We start from the raw sequence: 17,500 nt of genomic DNA, 5'->3' as shown, positions 1-17,500 counted from the left end.
TATGAGGAGGATGAGAAATTTATTCACTAAAGTAAACTAGGTACAAATTTTAAACTGGGTGTAGATTTTAAAGAATTAGTAAGAATCTTATAAGCTCAAGATAGTTGAGGTGATAATATTTAGTAAGAATCTTATAAGCTCAAGATAGTTGAGGTGATAATATCTCTCTCTCTCTCTCTGACTCACCTTAGAAGTGCTCTCTTACGCAAGTGAAGCATCTGCCCTGAGCTAAATCCATTGATCTGAGTGCCCAGCTGGCGGGCGACAGGTTGGTAGGATCTCCTGTTAAAACTATGCCATCGTTCCACAGTGGCTCTGGGAGGAGGGTAGAGGTGCAGGGTTATTAGTAGGTTTAGCTGGATAGATTTCTGGTTAAATATGCAACTGCAGTCTTAAGTACAAACAAAAAAGACAGGAAAAAATCACAACTGGTTTAATCATTGTTCAAAACACACAAACTACAGGAAATGCCACAAAAATGAAGTGCACTTTTTCACACACTTAAGTTCCATAAGGGCTCAGAGTTCCTGCTAGTTGGCATAAAGTTCAAGACTACAATATACCAGTTCAAGTGCTTTAATGCACTGTTAGTGGCTACAGAATCTACAAAATAAAACTAAAGAAAACATGTAAGGTATGGGTCAATGGTTTACAATTTGAATCCAATATTTCTTGGAATGTTAAATTGGCCCACTTCTTGTTGCACTGAGCTTCATCTGGGCTTGGGGTCAATACATTATTCACTCCTACTGCTACTACTGTGTGTGTGTGTGTGTGTGTGTGTGGATGAGGAGCTCACCTGCCACGAGAGGTGGAGTCATCATTGTCTTCATCGTCGTGGGTAGAAGGTAATGGGGAGTCTCTGCTCTCACTGCTCCCGGACCCCTCAGGAACACTGGTCTCTGTAGGATTAATGTACCAGTAAAGAACAAGAAATAGCTAAGTATGGTTAAGTCCTGTAGGCAAATAGTAATTTCAGTAGACTCTTTCATATCTCATTTCTCTCCCAAACAAATTGTCCCTCTCTATCCAAACTTGTCCCCTTCCCTCACCCATCCCATGTCCTTCCACCCACCAGAATCCAGGCCTTCAGGTTGATAGTCGTGGTACACCTTGTTACAGATGATGAGTGGCACGTTGTCATACACAGAGTGCCGATCCTCACTGGGGCTTGGGGGAGGTGATGCCTGATCTTCTCCACTGGCCTTGTCTACACCTGAGGAAGAGAGAAAAAAAAAAAGATTGTATATGAACTTAATTAATTGTTATTCTCTCTCTCTCTCTCTCTCTCTCTCTCTCTCTCTCTCTTATACACACAGACGCACACTCACCTCCTCGAATACTGGCCAAGAAGTGTTCCCTGGCACTCTGCGAGTCTTTCCCATAGTTAAGTGAGCCTGTGTGTCTCACCTGCCCCGACCTGGAACCATTGCCCCGGCTGCCCCGCTGGTGCTTCGGGGATGATGACGTTGGGGCCTGAGGCAGAGAATGCAAAATGTGAATAGAATAATTTATTTATTGTCTAACTACTGCACATATATTTTTTAATGTACATGTTTATTATATCTGTTTTTTCTCTGAATACATGTCATGATATTTTTTGTGTGGTAAAGAAGACTGCGTAACGGGGACAAGTTTGGAATACTGGAAGGCCCTTTCCCACAGACTTCTCATGTTCCACACACCAACAAAAAATATGCTGGAGGAATCTTTACACTTGTGACCTCGATTCTATAAACATACTTCACTGCTTCTTCCTTATGTGTCTTCTTACTTAGTTGTGAAGGCCTTATAGTGTAAGACAACATTCTCTCTGTGTGCTTTGCTAATGGTTCTGTAGTGAGACAGAACACTACTCACTGGAGAAGCCATGGTGTTGGAGTTTGCATCCGTGAGGTAGTGATGTCGCCAAGTCTGTGGTGAATACTCAGAGTCACTGTGAGCCCCACTGCCGCCTCCTGCTTCTGTCCCACCAGCTCCCCGGCGTGGCAACCTGCGGCGGCGGCGGGCTCGGGACAGAGGTGTGGAGCCCTGGGAATGGTCTGAGGAGTCCTGTGGCAAGGAAGATGATGGGAAGATTAGTAAACAATACTATTGTCTTCTCCCTAAATAGCAAAGGTAGGCAACTCTCATGAACCACAACTTTGTGAGTTATGAAATAAGAAGAAACATAATGTGAAGTTCATTACATATTTCAATGATTAACCTGTGTAAGGACATACCTTGCAGCACAGAGGATGTGGTTGTTTGTTATGCAAATGTACAGAAATAGTATTCTGACTATCAATGCCTTTGTTTCACTCCATCATGGATTACACTGGATTTTAAGGAAGCTGACACAGGCAGGCAAGATGACATGGCAGAATGTCAATTATTTCATGAATATCATTTTCCCATTAAAAATCCATACAGAGCCTACAGAACAAAACTCATTGTTCCCAGGGTCCCAAGTGATGTAAGGAATTGATCAGAGAATAGCCTGTCACTATTACATTCATGTTTTGCCCTAGGTAAGATTCTAATTCACTCTTTATGCATTTCATCTCTCAGCTGTATATAACATCTTTTGAGATTCTGAAATTCTGCAGTGGAATGTTAATGATCCAAAATGGTGTAAACATAAGGGAAGGTGAAGGAATGCTCAAATCAATATCTACTCAAGCTTCTAAAGTCTCAATAATTGCATTTATGTTTATTTCTTTATCAATGTGTCTTACCTCTCCCATCAGCTCTCTGGTTGTGTTGGTGGTAGTGATGGTGGTGGTGGCAGTGGCTGGGATGGTGGTGATGGTGGTGGAGGCAGCAGCAGCAGGGGTGGATGTCGGGGAGGTGGTAGTAGTGGAGTGGGAGGTCAACATAGGGGAGGCCTCAGTGGGAAGGTCAACACAACCTAGGTGACCCACCCTCTCCCGCATCCCTGCCTCATCCACCAGCTGGGAGAGGGAAATCAAGTAGGGATCAGTTTGGACAGGTGTGGTTATCATTAGCACCTGATCTGACATGCAGCTTAGTTGCCAGTCTTTCTTTCTTTGATTCAATTCACATCAGGTGCAATAGTAAAGTTAAGAACACCACTACTCAGGTTAGTTTAGAACTTCGAAGACTTGCCAGAATTTTTTTCTAATATTCTAATTTTTCTACTTCCTCATGTTAGGTACACATCAAGATACAATGAAGCACATTAGAACATATAATGTAAAAAGGTCAAACAACAAACAGGTCTTCTAATAATAATCTATGTAATACTGTACTGACTAATCTATTCACCAATCAATCTTGTCCATAAATTACTAGTCTACTCTGTCTTATCACTCCCCATTGACTCTATGGTAACAATCCAACTTCTTTTATTCTCTATCAAACTAAGCTAAACTAGTCACTTCCTGTCCTGATGATTAACATTAAGGATACAGAGATGATGCAGGCAAAGAGAAAGGTGTTCAAACTCGCCACTGTTGCTGGGGGAGCTGGGTATAACAAATCACTATTCAGTGTGCAGCATGACTAGACTCCCCATAAAGAGTGGCCACCAAGAAGCTCACAGCAAGATCAAGGAAGTGATATACTGCTCTCTGATCACCAGCACACACAAAAACTACAGCTGGTTTTCTAACTTGCCATTGAGTCACCTCACTGGATCCAGTCTTTATATATTACACTAAGGAGAATAATCTTTGTATTGACTTCCTAAACTCACAATCAATAGGGATGAAATGAATGCCTCATAATTCAATCCACATTAGATATAGAAACTGGAGATCTGCAGATGTGGATGTGTAAGTGGATGTCATGCAGATATTGAGGATGTGGAAAGGGATGAGAATATTAGCTTTCACCAAACAGCAGATGCAGATATCAAATAATGATATTCTTTGATTTGGTATAACATCATTATATGGCACCTTTTGTGTATTTACACGATACATATATAGCTATCATATAAAATTCTTTCACTCCTTCTGCCTTTGTACAAAACTCTTAAGACATTAGGCTGTGTGAATTTGAAAGGAAATTAATAAAAAGTTTAATTTCAGTAGATTGCAAATGAGTAAGCATGTACCCTGTAGTCTGCAGAGTATGATATACATGAGCCACATCCTCACCGAGAGTAGTGAAGATGTGGATGCAGATGCAGATTTTATTTCAACACAAATGCAGATGCAGAGGTTTCATTAATCAACTTCAATACAATCACGACAACCAGCACACACACACACACACACACACACACACGGTGAAAAAGGTCAGAGGCTTTGTACACGCAACAGACACACTAATGAAATATAAACCCATTTCCTTAATTTTAACCACTACTAACAACTTGGACATCACTGACAACTACAAACACTAAATATAAATACATACATAATTTAATAAATAGATAAACAAATAAGATCAATAACCACTATTTTTCTCGTTTTCACCACCTCTATTCCTCCATTTAACCTCTTCAATACTGGGACACATCTTTGCCTTGAGATTTGTGTACGATTAGACCATTTTATTTACATTATTAAAGGTTTATAGAGGTCAGAAGAGGCCACAGTCTTCACTACTTCAGCTCCCCCTAATATAGGTTTCTGAAGCCGTATAAAATCACCATATAGAGAGCAGAATTGAGGGGTTAACTATTCACCAACTTCTCATTCTCCCACGCTTCCTGAAACCCATTAACTAACATCACCAAACGCACAACTAACCTTAGGACTGCTGATTATTACTACGCCATCCCTGTGTCTTTTCTTCTTCTTGTTCTTGAGTGATTCCATCCTTCTGAGTAACGCCTTGGCTCCGTCCTTCAGTCTCTCCGATCCCGAGCGCTTGAACTGAGACAGCAAAGCCTCGTCCGGCACCTCGAGCCCCTGCGACTCTCCACCGCCACCTGAAGTGTAAGAAGCAGAAGGCATTAGAGGTGGTGGTGGTTGGATGAGGAGGTGGGGGAGTGGGTATTGTGAGGGCTAAAGGTGGTGGTGGTAGTGGTGTGTGCTTCTTCAAGGCGCGCGCAAATTTTTTTCACACACACACACACACACTCACACACGAGCGCGCGCAGAGAAATCAAACAAGTATCGTCACTATTTACGGAATACAACGTTGTTTATTTACGATTATCATTATTATTATTATTCCTTTTATTATTACCATTAGCATCGTCAATAGTGCAACTCAAGAGATTATATTAAATTAAACGAGTAAAATGTGATGACGCGCACGCGTGTGTGTGTGTGTGTGTGTGTGTGTGTGTGTGTGTGTGTAAGACCGGTTCAGAGTACGATCACATATCAAGAGAATTAACAGCAGAAATTTATGTTGCAAATAGATAAATGCAACAATTTGTTATATGTTCGAAAGTAAAATACATAATAGATGACCTGATAAAAGTAAAAAAGAGAGAGAGAGAGAGAGAGAGAGAGAGAGAGAGAGAGAGAGAGAGAGAGAGAGTAAAGAACCATTAAAGTCAGATACCATATCGACACAAGAAAGGATTCCGAGTCCCTATCGAACGCCATAATGTGAACCGAGTCTCACTTCAGCTATCATCTTTATGCGGAGCTCCATTAGTGCATAGGTTAAGGTGTAATGCAGGGAGGCAGCAATTGCGATTTTAATTGGATGCCAGAAGAAAGAGAAGAAAAGAAAATAAGAATAAGAAATAATTTTACTCTAACCACTGATATTTGCCAGAATTTTTTTTTCCCATTTGAGAGATTTTGCTACTAGTTAACCCTTTCAGTACTGGGATGCATTTTTACCTTGAAATTTGGGTATGATTAGACGATTTTATTGACATTAGGAAGAATCTATGAAGGTCTAAGGATTAATTGTCAGAGTCTTCACTATTTTAATTCTCACAAAAGTTTGTGAAGCTGTATAAAATCACCAAATAGTAACCAGAATGAATATGAAAAGGCGTCATGGTACTGAAGGGGTTAAAATTCTAATGGATAAAATTATCTCAACCTCACCACCAATCCACCACCACCAGTTATTTCAGTAATTAAGCTAAGAATGTTTTTGCAGGTGGTGTATACACGAAAAAAAAAAATAAATAAATGAATAAACTGCAGTAGCAAAACGAGTGTGTGTGTGTGTGTGTGTGTGTGTGTGTGTGTGTGTGTGTGTGTGTGTGCGCGCGCCGAGCTTCCTCTCATCACTCCTTTCGTTCACATCCATTCCATACCAATCCAGCCTGAATATCGGTAACTAAAATACAAATAACCAAATAAAAAAATAAAGAATAAATAAAAACTAACAAATCTACACTCCTCTAGTCACGATTTCTAAATGACGCTGAGAGAAATATCACTGAACCACCGACCTTCTCATGCATCTTTCACCGTCACGCACAAAGACACTACTGCCGCCACTAACATAATAAACACCCAGTGCACTACCGTCAATTCCCGAGCGGAGATACAGTCCCGAATTCTGAAATGCTTTGCTCTCTCACCATCACTACTTTCCAAAGGCTCCAATTGAATATAGTCGTGTTTTAAAGAGTATTTTTAAGGTTGTGGTGATACATTGGCAAGATTTGTAGTTTATCATAAAGAGGAACTGTCTTGAAAACCCGTCTAGTTGTCTGTGTGGCCTGGTGAAATTGTCGTGGTGAGAGACAAAGAGGTTTCTGAATATGGCTGTATATAGGATAGATGCAGCGGGCGTGTTTATGAAGACTTTCAGAGATCACTTGTGCAACTATGAATATGAATCAAAGTAAGCTTATCGGGCACCAGATAACCTGAAGTGGTGCTAGAATATCGGCAATAAGAAAGATAAATAATAGAAGGTATGCGTTTCTGAGGAGAGATTTCATAAAGATGACGCATTTTGTGGGGGTCAAAATTGTGTGTGTGTGTGTGTGTGTGTGTGTGTGTGTGTGTGTGTGTGTGTGTGTGTGTGTGTGTGTGTGTGTGTGTGTGTGGTCAGTATCTCAGATGGTGATGGTGATTATAAGGGTGATAGGTTTGTCCTTGTACAAGACAACACACACAGAGAGAGAGAGAGAGAGAGAGAGAGAGAGAGAGAGAGAGAGAGAGAGAGAATGAGTTAGGTAGTCGGGCGTCGCTGAACAGGAACCTTGATATATTATGACATTTTCATCACCTTTCAGTGCTGCCAAAACAACTACTCTTCCTCCCGCTTGTCATCTCTCTCTCTCTCTCTCTCTCTCTCTCTCAAGACTATTACTAATCATGGCACCACTGAATGAAAATTACCGTTCACTTCAGAAGCTCTCAACTTCCAATCTTGAAAAATTACTCCAAACTTCAATGAATCAACCTTAAAACTGAAAAAAAATCTATATATACCCTATCTCATCTATTCTATTGCTAGTACGCGCTATCATCACTACAGCTTTTCCTCCTCCTACTACTATTACTATTACTACTACGTACTATACTGTATTATCAATATTAAACTACCACTACTACTACCATCATCACCAAATATAGTATAATTTCATAATCCAGAGGCGATACCTGCGCAAATTTCAACCAACTTCAATTATTATATTCCACTCAATACGAAGCTGCTCCCAAGACTGTCTTTTGTGTATCATAATAGCCCCCTGATGCCTGTGCTAAGTGGACAAGCGTGTGAGGCGAACCTGTCGTGATTCTATCTTGAAACTTATTACTGCTCGGGTATAGTGGCGGTGATGGTGGTGGTGGCTGGAGAGGTTCGGAAGGGGCAGGGCAGGAGGGAGACGCCACACCGGAAAGTTAGAGTAATAAATGTGAAGAACTCGAGAGATAAGGAGTTCGTCAGAGTGTTAGGCGAAAGAGGATGGACGTCAGAGTTTCTCAAGTAATAATATACTCACACTAACACACAAGCACATCTCCAACCGGACACGCCACGCTCTCTGCCCTTCATCTTTTCTAGTCAGTGTCTTCGCTTAGATTAATGTTCGATGCTTGAAGGTTTTCTAGGCAGTATGATGCTGGAATCTTGATTTCAGAAGCTGTAGTTGCACAATTAAGCTTCATTAGATACTAGAACCTTATTAACTGCTGACCATTTTAGCTCATTCGGTACTATGAGGCGTTTTCATATTCATTCAGCTTATCTATTTGGTGATTTTATATATCTTCAGAAGATCATGTGAGGAGAAAATAGTGAAGACTGCCATTAATTTTTAACCCCATAAACCCTTCCTAATGTACATAATATCGTCTATTACATAATATCGTCTAATCATACCCAAAATTCGTAGTTAAAAAGCGTCCCAGTACTGAAGAATTTAAAAAGCTCTAATACGTTGTCTAACCATCTCTCACAGGACAAAATAAAACTGAAGCCAATGATAAGATCCAAATACATTACTCGATCTCCTCTATTGCTTTCAGTTGCGTCAATGGAGATGATATTCTAACCTTGGACCGGAACAACTTATTATGCTAGAGGCGCCTCGGATGACTCTTCTATTTACATAAAGTGTTACGCATTCCTCTGAAGTGACGCGCACGTGAAGGGAAATCCTGAATGAGACGAAAACTAAAATTTACCACATTCATCTTCTATTAAGGGTGGACACAGGCGAGGACGTTATGCAATCTCTCTCTCTCTCTCTCTCTCTCTCTCTCTCTCTCTCTCTCTCTCATAAACGCAAGCATCACGTACATGGGCAATGTGATGCAGTGAAATCAATACCGTGTTAAGAAAAAACAAAAAGAAAGTGTTAAAGAAAAACGAAAATAAATAAATAACCGGACATAAATCTAATCCGTACACACACACACACACACACACACACACACACACACACACACACACACACTAATACGTCCATCGTGAAATGAATGCGTCACCTTTACGAAATCTCTTCCGCGAATCTCATGTCTTGTTTTTATCACAGCCACTCTATATGACCCCTGAGTGGCAGGCGGACAATCTTTGGCTCGTTAATCTTAATTCAATGCACTGTGGCTTCAGCATTGCGCAAGTCGTCTGCTGGTGTTAGTGTGTCGTCACCACCACGTCATCATCGCGGGAATTCACAAGTCTACTGTTTGTTTTATCGGGGAGGGTGGGATGAAGCGAGGAAGGGAGGAAGAAGGGTGTATCAGGGGGAGAAAGTGAAGAATGTTAGATTCCTGAAGCATCTATCCGAGAGGGAAAGGGGGCGAGGGAGAGAATGATGAAACGAAGATATGGAGGACTGAATTATATTGCTGTAGCTTTAATCATCAGAAAGGGAAAGGGAAGGAATGCCTATGAATGAAAAGAACGAAGGTGAAAGATTCCTGAAACACCTGTCTGAAGGGAAAAAAGGAGAGATAATATTTACGAACGATGAAAACATGATCACTTTTATCTGACCGGGAACGAGAGAAAGAGAATGTCCATTAACGAAGAGGAAATCAGTGATGAGAGGAGGGTGTGAGCAAGGAAGCAAAACAGAGACACCAGCAGTGAAGGCAGAGCAGATGGGAAAGGTAACCAGTAAAGGGAGAGGAAGGAGAAAACAAACGAAGGAAATGAGGCCGATAGAGGAGTGTTGAAGAGGCTGGGAGAGGAATCCAGAGAGCTTGAATGAGAGAGACCAGCTGTGAGGACGGAGCAGGATGGGAAGAGAGTTAGCTAAGAGGAAGGTGGTGGGAGAGAACAAGAATATGAGAGCTGTGAGAACGTAAGGAGTGGTTGGCGATGAAGAAAACGAACAAGTGACTGGCGGTGAGGGAAGAACAGAATGTATGAGTGGCAATGATGAGGAAATGTATGATGTTTGGGGAGGGATGTATGACAGAGTTCCCAGGAGACTGAAGGCGCCGGGGAAATGGAGTAACAAAGTGTCCCGAGAGCTTCCTCACCGATGCCATGAAGTGTGATGCAAGAGAGAGAGAGAGAGAGAGAGAGAGAGAGAGAGAGAGAGAGAGAGAGAGAGAGAGAGAGAGAGAGAGAGAGAGTGGGAAAGAAATGGACGTAAATCTCAGGAGTGCTAACCCTTCAGTACCGGGACGCATTTTTACCTTGAAATTTGTGTATTATTAGACAATTTTATTGACATTAGGAAGGTTTTATGGAGGTCAGAGGAGTGATGGTCTGAGTCTTCACTATTCTAATCACCTACATGAGTTTGTGAAGCTGTAGAAAATCACCAAATACTAACCAGGATGAGTATGAAAACGTATCATGGTACTGAAGGGGTTAAGGAAATTCCACTAAAGGGCGTGCAACAAACCACAAGTGTACGCATCAAAAACTCACCTGGAGAGCTACACGTACATAACCAGGAGGTCCGTGTGTGTGTGTGTGTGTGTGTGTGTAGAACCAAAGGCCTGTTCAGCTATGTCCTCCCCTCCTTTGCCCCTCCTCCCTCCGCCTCCACCAACCACCACCACCACCACCACTGACATTTAGAGTCAAACCCGGCACAGAACCACACAAATATTTTTCTTATACTTTGGACAAGGATCTGCTATTAGAGAGGCGCATTTTACTCTCTCTCTCTCTCTCTCTCTCTCTCTCTCTCTCTCTCTCTCTCTCTCTCTCACATCACACTTCTAACATTTCCTCTCGATCTGAATGCAAGGTTCGGCTCGAGTCTTGAGTCTTGGTTGATTGAAATGCAATTACCTCTTCACCGCTTTGTCCTCTGCTAGCCGTCCTCCACCACCTCGAGAGAGAGAGAGAGAGAGAGAGAGAGAGAGAGAGAGAGAGAGAGAGAGAGAGAGAGCACCTTTCTTTCACTCATTTCTATAAACTCCGCGTCTCGACCTACGCAAACTGGAGAGAGAGAGAGAGAGAGTAGACAGACGTGCGGCCTCAAGTTGTTCCTCTGGTAAACTAAATGAAGGAAGGGAAGTGATACGCAGTTCGAAGCCGAGGAGTGAGATACGAAACAATGGGATCGAGATACTTTGCATAAAACCCTTTCACCTGCAACCTATAAAGTAAACATTAAATAGGATCGACTCCAGATTTCTTTTCCGTTTTCTTTTTCTTTTCGGGTGTGTTTGTGAAGTTCCTGTGTTGTGTTTGGTGGTGTGCCTTGCTGGGTACCGCAATGATGGAGGTTAACTAACAGGGTTTTGAGGGAGTTTCGGATAGTAAGGCGTAGTTGAAGTAGTTAGGGAGTTCATTCTTTAGCTTATTGATAGTTTTTTTTTTTTTAACTTGTATACTGATGGTGTATCAAATAAATTACAGAATCATCAGCAAATCAAATACAGCAAAGAAAACAACAACGACGTATTCATGTTTTATGGTCATTGTTTTTAATTACTATTCAGCACAAATTCCTTTCTAAAGACAGTACTTCATCAAATTATATAAACAAAGTACTTGATTTCTAGTTTGCTTAATTTGAATTTATTTAAATTTAAACCACCACTAAAGCGTAAATAAGTACCACCGTCTCTCTCTCTCTCTCTCTCTCTCTCTCTCTCTCTCTCTCTCTCACTGGACAATCACGATAGACCAAGTGGAGTCAAACGAAAGATAAATTCTCTCAAAATTGTTTAAATAAAGTACATGATTTCTATTTTACTTAATTTGAAGGGCTAGAAATGACCTAAACTACCACTGAAGTATAAATAGGTACCCTCCTTCCTTCCTTCCTTCCTCCCTCCCTTCCACCCTCCCTCCCTCTCTCTCTCTCCTCCCCGGGCAATCACGAGAGGCCAAGTGGGACGGGGAGTCAAACCAAGGGAGGGCGGGGGAGAACACACGGACCGCCAAATGACACTGGAATGGTGGATATGTTGAGCACCTCGCCAGGCTCACTTTAGCTCTCCGAAGTGACCTGCCTGTGCCGTCCTGAAATGACTTATCGTATACTAAAGCAGGGTCGGGAAGGAATACGGAAGTTAGGAAAGCCAGTCTATTGTATTTTACTCTCTCTCTCTCTCTCTCTCTCTCTCTCTCTCTCTCTCTCTCTCTCTCTCTCTCTCTCTCTCGTAATGGGTAATCCCCGGGTTTCTGTTTCTATTCTCTCACTGTCTCGTGCAGAATACACGCACACACTAACACACACACACACACACATGACTCTCTCTCTCTCTCTCTCTCTCTCTCTCTCTCTCTCTCCAGGAACAAGCGTATCAAAACACTCTTAACGCTTCTCGTGAGGTTAAAAGAAACACCATCTGACTTAAGAATCCGAAGGAGGAGGAGGAGGAGGAGGAGGAGGGCGTGAGCAAAGCCTCCGTAGACCTTGGGGTGCGATGAGGCGAGCAAGAAGGGCGCAGGGGCCGGACGCTGGCAAGTGTGTGTGTGTGTGTGTGTGTGTGTGTGTGTGTGTGTGTGTGTGTGTGTATGTGGCGAGGGAGACTGTTCCTAGAGGTGCTGATTCATGCTCTACCACCACCGCCGCCGCCGTCACTAGCACAGGCCGCTGCGTCACCTTAAATTCTTTGCCCCGCCAGAATGTCGCAACTATGTACTCGCATGGCGGCGGGGAGACAGACAGACAGACACACACACACACACACACACACACACACACACACACACACACACACACACACACACACACACACACGGTGAAATTGCATAAGGAATTGATGAATAAATATGAAAAACACTGAAGTACCAGAGAGAGAGAGAGAGAGAGAGAGAGAGAGAGAGAGAGAGAGAGAGAGAGAGAGATGACAGCAGCTTACAAGGAGGATGACAAGGTAGGATGAGGGAGGTGTCAGCACGTCTGTCTGTCCGTCTGTCTGTTAAGTCTCCATGACGGACGCACGAATGGTGACGGTGGTAGTGGTGGTGATGATGGCGGCAGTGGTGGTGACGGTGATGATGACGAGCGTGTGTGAAAAGTGGAGATAACTGGAGTAAACACGGCTGAGAGGAGGAGGAGGAGGAGGAGGAGGAGGAGGAGGAGGGTAGGGGTTTGAGAAGACCGTGGTGGGAAGAAGTCAAGTGGGAATGTTTAAAATGAGTGTAATTGAGATGAACGCAGGGCACCACAGGGAAGGCCTAACTGTTGGACGGATGGTTAGACGGATGGTTGGAAATTAAACGACTTAGACAGATTTAGGACAAAGTACAGTGAAATAAGAGAGGCTTAAGAGGGACGTTTGAGTTAACACACACGTTAAATTCAACTTGGAATCAGAAAAAAAAAAGTTCAGTGGATGGAACACGTTACATTAAGAAACATCAAGTACCATAACGAAATACGTGGAAGAAAACGCAAAAGCAGGATTCAATGAGTACTGAGAGGTTCCAGACATTTATTAACGTAAAATTAAAACAGTAATAGAAAGCATATTTAGATGGCGAGAACTAACAGTCAGGCGTCAGTGATACACCTCGATGATGATGATGATGATGATGATGATGATGATGATGATGATGATGATGATCGTTACCTTCACGAGCAAACTGCCTACGTCACTCTTTCAACTCTTCAGGAAATCCAGGTAAAAAAAAAACTGCCTCCTTTTTCTTAATTTTCATATAAAAAAGCCAGAAAGTTAAAGGTAAACTGTAAAGCACTCACGTCCTGGACATGACAAAGGCAACTATATCAATATGTGCGCAAGCCGATGAAAATGTTATCAAAGCAAAAGTCTTGAAATCCGCGGAGAATAAATACGATAGTTTGACGGTTGTTTGACGATTACTAAGAGAGGAAGTTCAGGTGATTTAATATTGAAGCGCTTAGTGTGTTGCCTTCACGAATCAAGATCAAAACAAGGGAGACTAGACTCTCTGTGATATGATGTGGAAAGACAACTAACATGTACTGTACCGTAAGAACAAGAATAAGAAGCACGGCAAGTGAAGAAACATTGAACACATTTACTTATATCAGGACAATATGTGCCTTCTATCATGTGTATATTTCTACGGATCTTGAAGAGAGGCGAATTCAAGGAGGAGAAGGACTCGTGTATATTGCGAAGTTGAGGGAGCTCTAAATGAATAGATAAGAAATAAGAAGAGACAGCTGGAAGTAAAGAAAAAAAAAAAGCACGAGGCGCAAATAATATAGTATAACACTTCTTAGAAGAAATAAAAAGCATAGTGAGGAAAGTGTAAAGAGGATTCAGAAGGAAGGAATGAGGAAGGAAATGCAAATATATTAAATGTAGCCAAAGACAAACAGTACAGAAGGAACGTGCACAGATGAAGGAAAGAGAGAAGCTATTTCAGTTCGACCAAACAGTGAGGAGTGGTTGATTTATCAGCGGCGGGAACTGGAGATATTTACACATAAAACACAGGAGGCGAGGGAGAGAGTGAGTGAGGGCGGACCTGAACATACATATCGGTTTAATAAGAGTGAAGCATTGCGAGTGAATCACATCTGAACTCTCAAATAAGTGTACCGTTCACACTCGTGGGCTGCTCAAAACTCCTTCACTGCGATGCTTAATAACTATCATCAGAAATAATACGTTAATTCTTTTTTAAACATCTACAAGTGAGAAGATATTTAAAAAAAAAAATGCACTTTATATCCGGTTTGGAGATTTGAGTTTCGTAACTAAGGAGTGGTGTACAAATTACCTGTCAAAGGGTTAAATCAATCCAACATGAGAGAAAAGATCGTCCATAACAGAGAAAAGTGCGAGACTAACAAGCATAACTAACAAGCTAACTAACTGAAATTAATGCATCATTCTCTCACACATGAGTTGAATAATCCACCATCCATTCCCTCAAGCATCGTTAAGAGAAACTTATCATTGCCATTACGCCCTGAAATTGACTAATAGTTCTCTTTTTTTATCCTAAGATATATAGACTTTATGTATCAATGAAATAAATCCTATGATCCGTTACGTACTACTTGAATAAATATGTGAACTAACAAAAATAAGTCTACTGTTCACTATACGTCACTTAAATAAATCGCTAAACTTGGAAAGTTGCAGAGGTGACCAAATTCTGAAACATTTGCACACAACACCACTACTTTCAACAGGCTTCATATAAAGTTACACGGATTTCTTCGCTTCTGTTGACTTATTAATAAGATTTCCACATTATCAACAGGAGAAACACGTGATAAGCCAGCCAATCATCTTTGTGGACTGAGAAAATAGCCGTGGCGAGAAAGCAGAGCGTTTCAGACCGAACACGGGGCTCGGTGTGCAGACGATCTCACAGAGGCTGGATTAAAGACAATACCGGACTTAGCCAGTCACTGCTCTCTCACCTCACGTCCCGTACTGGTAAATCCCGGTATTAACTGTCTGTTGTTCCCCCTCCTCCTCCTCCATCTCTTGTTCCTCTTCTTCCTTCTCCTCTCTCTTCCTGGAATAAGTCTACCTAGTTTATTAAAGAGGAGTATCGAATCTCACTTTAAACAGACTTGCGATCCTCTTTTGTTTTGCTTGTTCCTTTGGTTTAAGGGGAATGTTTGTGCTGAGAAGGAGAAACAATGGCAGGAATTCCTTTAGTGATTTTCTCTTCTGTTCCTTTTGGTGCCTAGTTCTTCGAAAGCAGTCGTGGATGAATTTATTGTTTTATTTATTTATTTTTTTTAGCGCGGTCAGTCTTTTACAAATAGAACGAAAACAGAATGGCACGTGGTTCCCTTCTGATCGAGTTACTTCTTGAACAAAATGCATAAATGAATAAATAAACACGAAGAGAAAAAAGGACGCAGACAAATAAACGATTTATTTTTTCTAACTTCCAACATGGCAACACATCTTTAAATAAATTCCCTTCGTATTTATTTTCTATCATAGCCCAGATCTAAAACAAATAAATGAAAAAAAAAAATAACAAACTTTAATTTTTCTTTAACCCGTTCAATACTGAGGCGCATTTTTATCCTGAATTTTGGAGTATGATTAGACGATTTTATTTGCATTATGAACTGTCTATGGAGGTAAGACTATTAATGGCTAGAATCCTTACTATTTTAATCGCCACATAAGTTTCTGAAGCTGTATAAAATCAACATATACCATATAGTACGTAAAATGAATATGAAAACGCTGCATAGTACTGAAAGGATAAAAACGAAAAAAAAAGGAGAATAAATTAGAAGAGGACGCTAAGGAAATGCAAAGTAATACTGCTGGGAATGAATCAAGTGGGCCGGTCACATGGTGCTCGCTGTCTGTCCGTCTATCTCTGTCTCTGTCTCTGTCCTTCCTGCGTACATACATACAAGCGGTTTTAATTAAGTGGCGGTTGTCTGTCTGTAGGTTGTTACATACTGATAGATAAGCTGGGAGGTGGGGGAGGAGACAGTGTGTATGTGTGTGTTGGGGGGGAAGGGGGCCAGGAATACAGTAGTAAGGCAGTAAATCATACACACTTACTCCCCTACTACTGTCTTCCTGCCACACACACACACACACACACACACACACACACACACACACACAAAGGCCCTTGTCATAATAGGACGTATCTTTGTGTATTGTGTCGCCTGAGAGCTGTCCTTCGTCAGCAGAGAGCGACGCCCTGTCTCCCGCAGCAACACACACACACACACACACACACACACACACACACACACACACACACACACACACACACCTGCCGCCGCCACCTCAGACACACGAGATGAAGGCTTTTCTCACGGAGCGGCGAGGGGTGGGAGTGAAGGTAAACACGAGCTAGGGCGGCTTGCTCCTTGACGCTCGAGGGGGTGGAAGACGAACAGCACAAGGACAGATAGCGGGTTTGCCTTGAGTCACTGCCACGAGGGTTGGAGTCTTTCTTTATGCTAACTTCTTTTCGTTTTGTAGTGAAAGCTTTGCACATTAAATTCAGCAGATGAGAAATAGTGTGAATAAGATCCGTAATCAGAAACGCTTTGCTCTCTCACGACTATTTTCCAAGGCAACAAAAATGATTAGCGGGATTTTTCAAGATTGTTTCTCCAGTTAATAATGTAGAAAGCTTATCAATCTGCCTCTAGAACCGTAAAAGCACCTTAAGAAACTAGCGTAAACTTAAGTAAAGCCTTATGAAAGATTGGAGGTGAGGACAGAAATGTTTGAGAATAACAACTTAAGATACGTAGCCGGTTTGCCTTGAGTCATTGCTGCGAGAGGCTGGAGGAGTTTTTCTTAATGTTAACCTCCTTTTTGCTTCGAAGTGAAAGCTATACACATTACATTTAACACACGTGAGATAGTGTGAGTGAAATACGTAACAGAGAGCAGATTTGCGTTTCATAGCTATACGAGAGTTTGAATATTACTGCTTAATCTTCCTTTTGTTTTATAGTGAAAGCTGTGCACATTATATAGATTCAGCAGACGAGAGACAGTGTGAATAAGATACATAACATTTGAAACAGGGATAGATAGCGGGTTTGTTCTGTGTCATAGCTACGAGAATTTGAATATTACTACTTCATCTTCCTTTTGTTTTGCCGTGAAGCTGTGCACATTAAAATAAAGAGAATATAAACCATAAGGGCACGAGCGATAATGCCTGAGAGTCTATACACCATCTTAACAAACCAATATCGAGTTTGAATGAGGAAAAACTAACAAACTTACAATTTTTTTCGAAGTCACACATGTTATGGTGATGAAAACAAAGGAAGCAGGGATAAAGGAGAGAA

At 41.6% G+C, this 17,500-nt stretch overlaps 1 protein-coding gene and 1 long non-coding RNA gene across 2 annotated transcripts in view; one reads left to right on the top strand and one right to left on the bottom strand.

Annotated features, from left to right (window-relative positions):
* The window catches only part of LOC123520675, a 227,368-nt gene that overhangs the window by 7,583 nt on the left and 202,285 nt on the right, over positions 1-17,500 (bottom strand). The window contains exons 8-14 of the mRNA XM_045283186.1: positions 4,701-4,882; positions 2,718-2,933; positions 1,861-2,052; positions 1,332-1,476; positions 1,076-1,216; positions 800-902; positions 187-315 (exon numbers count right to left, since the gene is read on the bottom strand). Of these exons, the coding sequence (XP_045139121.1) occupies positions 187-315; positions 800-902; positions 1,076-1,216; positions 1,332-1,476; positions 1,861-2,052; positions 2,718-2,933; positions 4,701-4,882 (1,108 nt within the window). The remainder of the gene's footprint in view (positions 1-186; positions 316-799; positions 903-1,075; positions 1,217-1,331; positions 1,477-1,860; positions 2,053-2,717; positions 2,934-4,700; positions 4,883-17,500) is intronic.
* LOC123520679 lies at positions 1,369-2,872 on the top strand. The gene is made up of 2 exons (XR_006679336.1): positions 1,369-1,497; positions 1,841-2,872. It is a non-coding gene; the product is annotated as an uncharacterized LOC123520679 (long non-coding RNA).

This window comes from Portunus trituberculatus, chromosome 47 (assembly GCF_017591435.1).
Source record: "Portunus trituberculatus isolate SZX2019 chromosome 47, ASM1759143v1, whole genome shotgun sequence".
Taxonomy (NCBI): Eukaryota; Metazoa; Arthropoda; class Malacostraca; order Decapoda; family Portunidae; genus Portunus; species Portunus trituberculatus.
The sequence above is the reverse complement of the archived record's forward strand: the minus strand, read 5'-3'. Positions and strand labels throughout refer to the sequence as shown.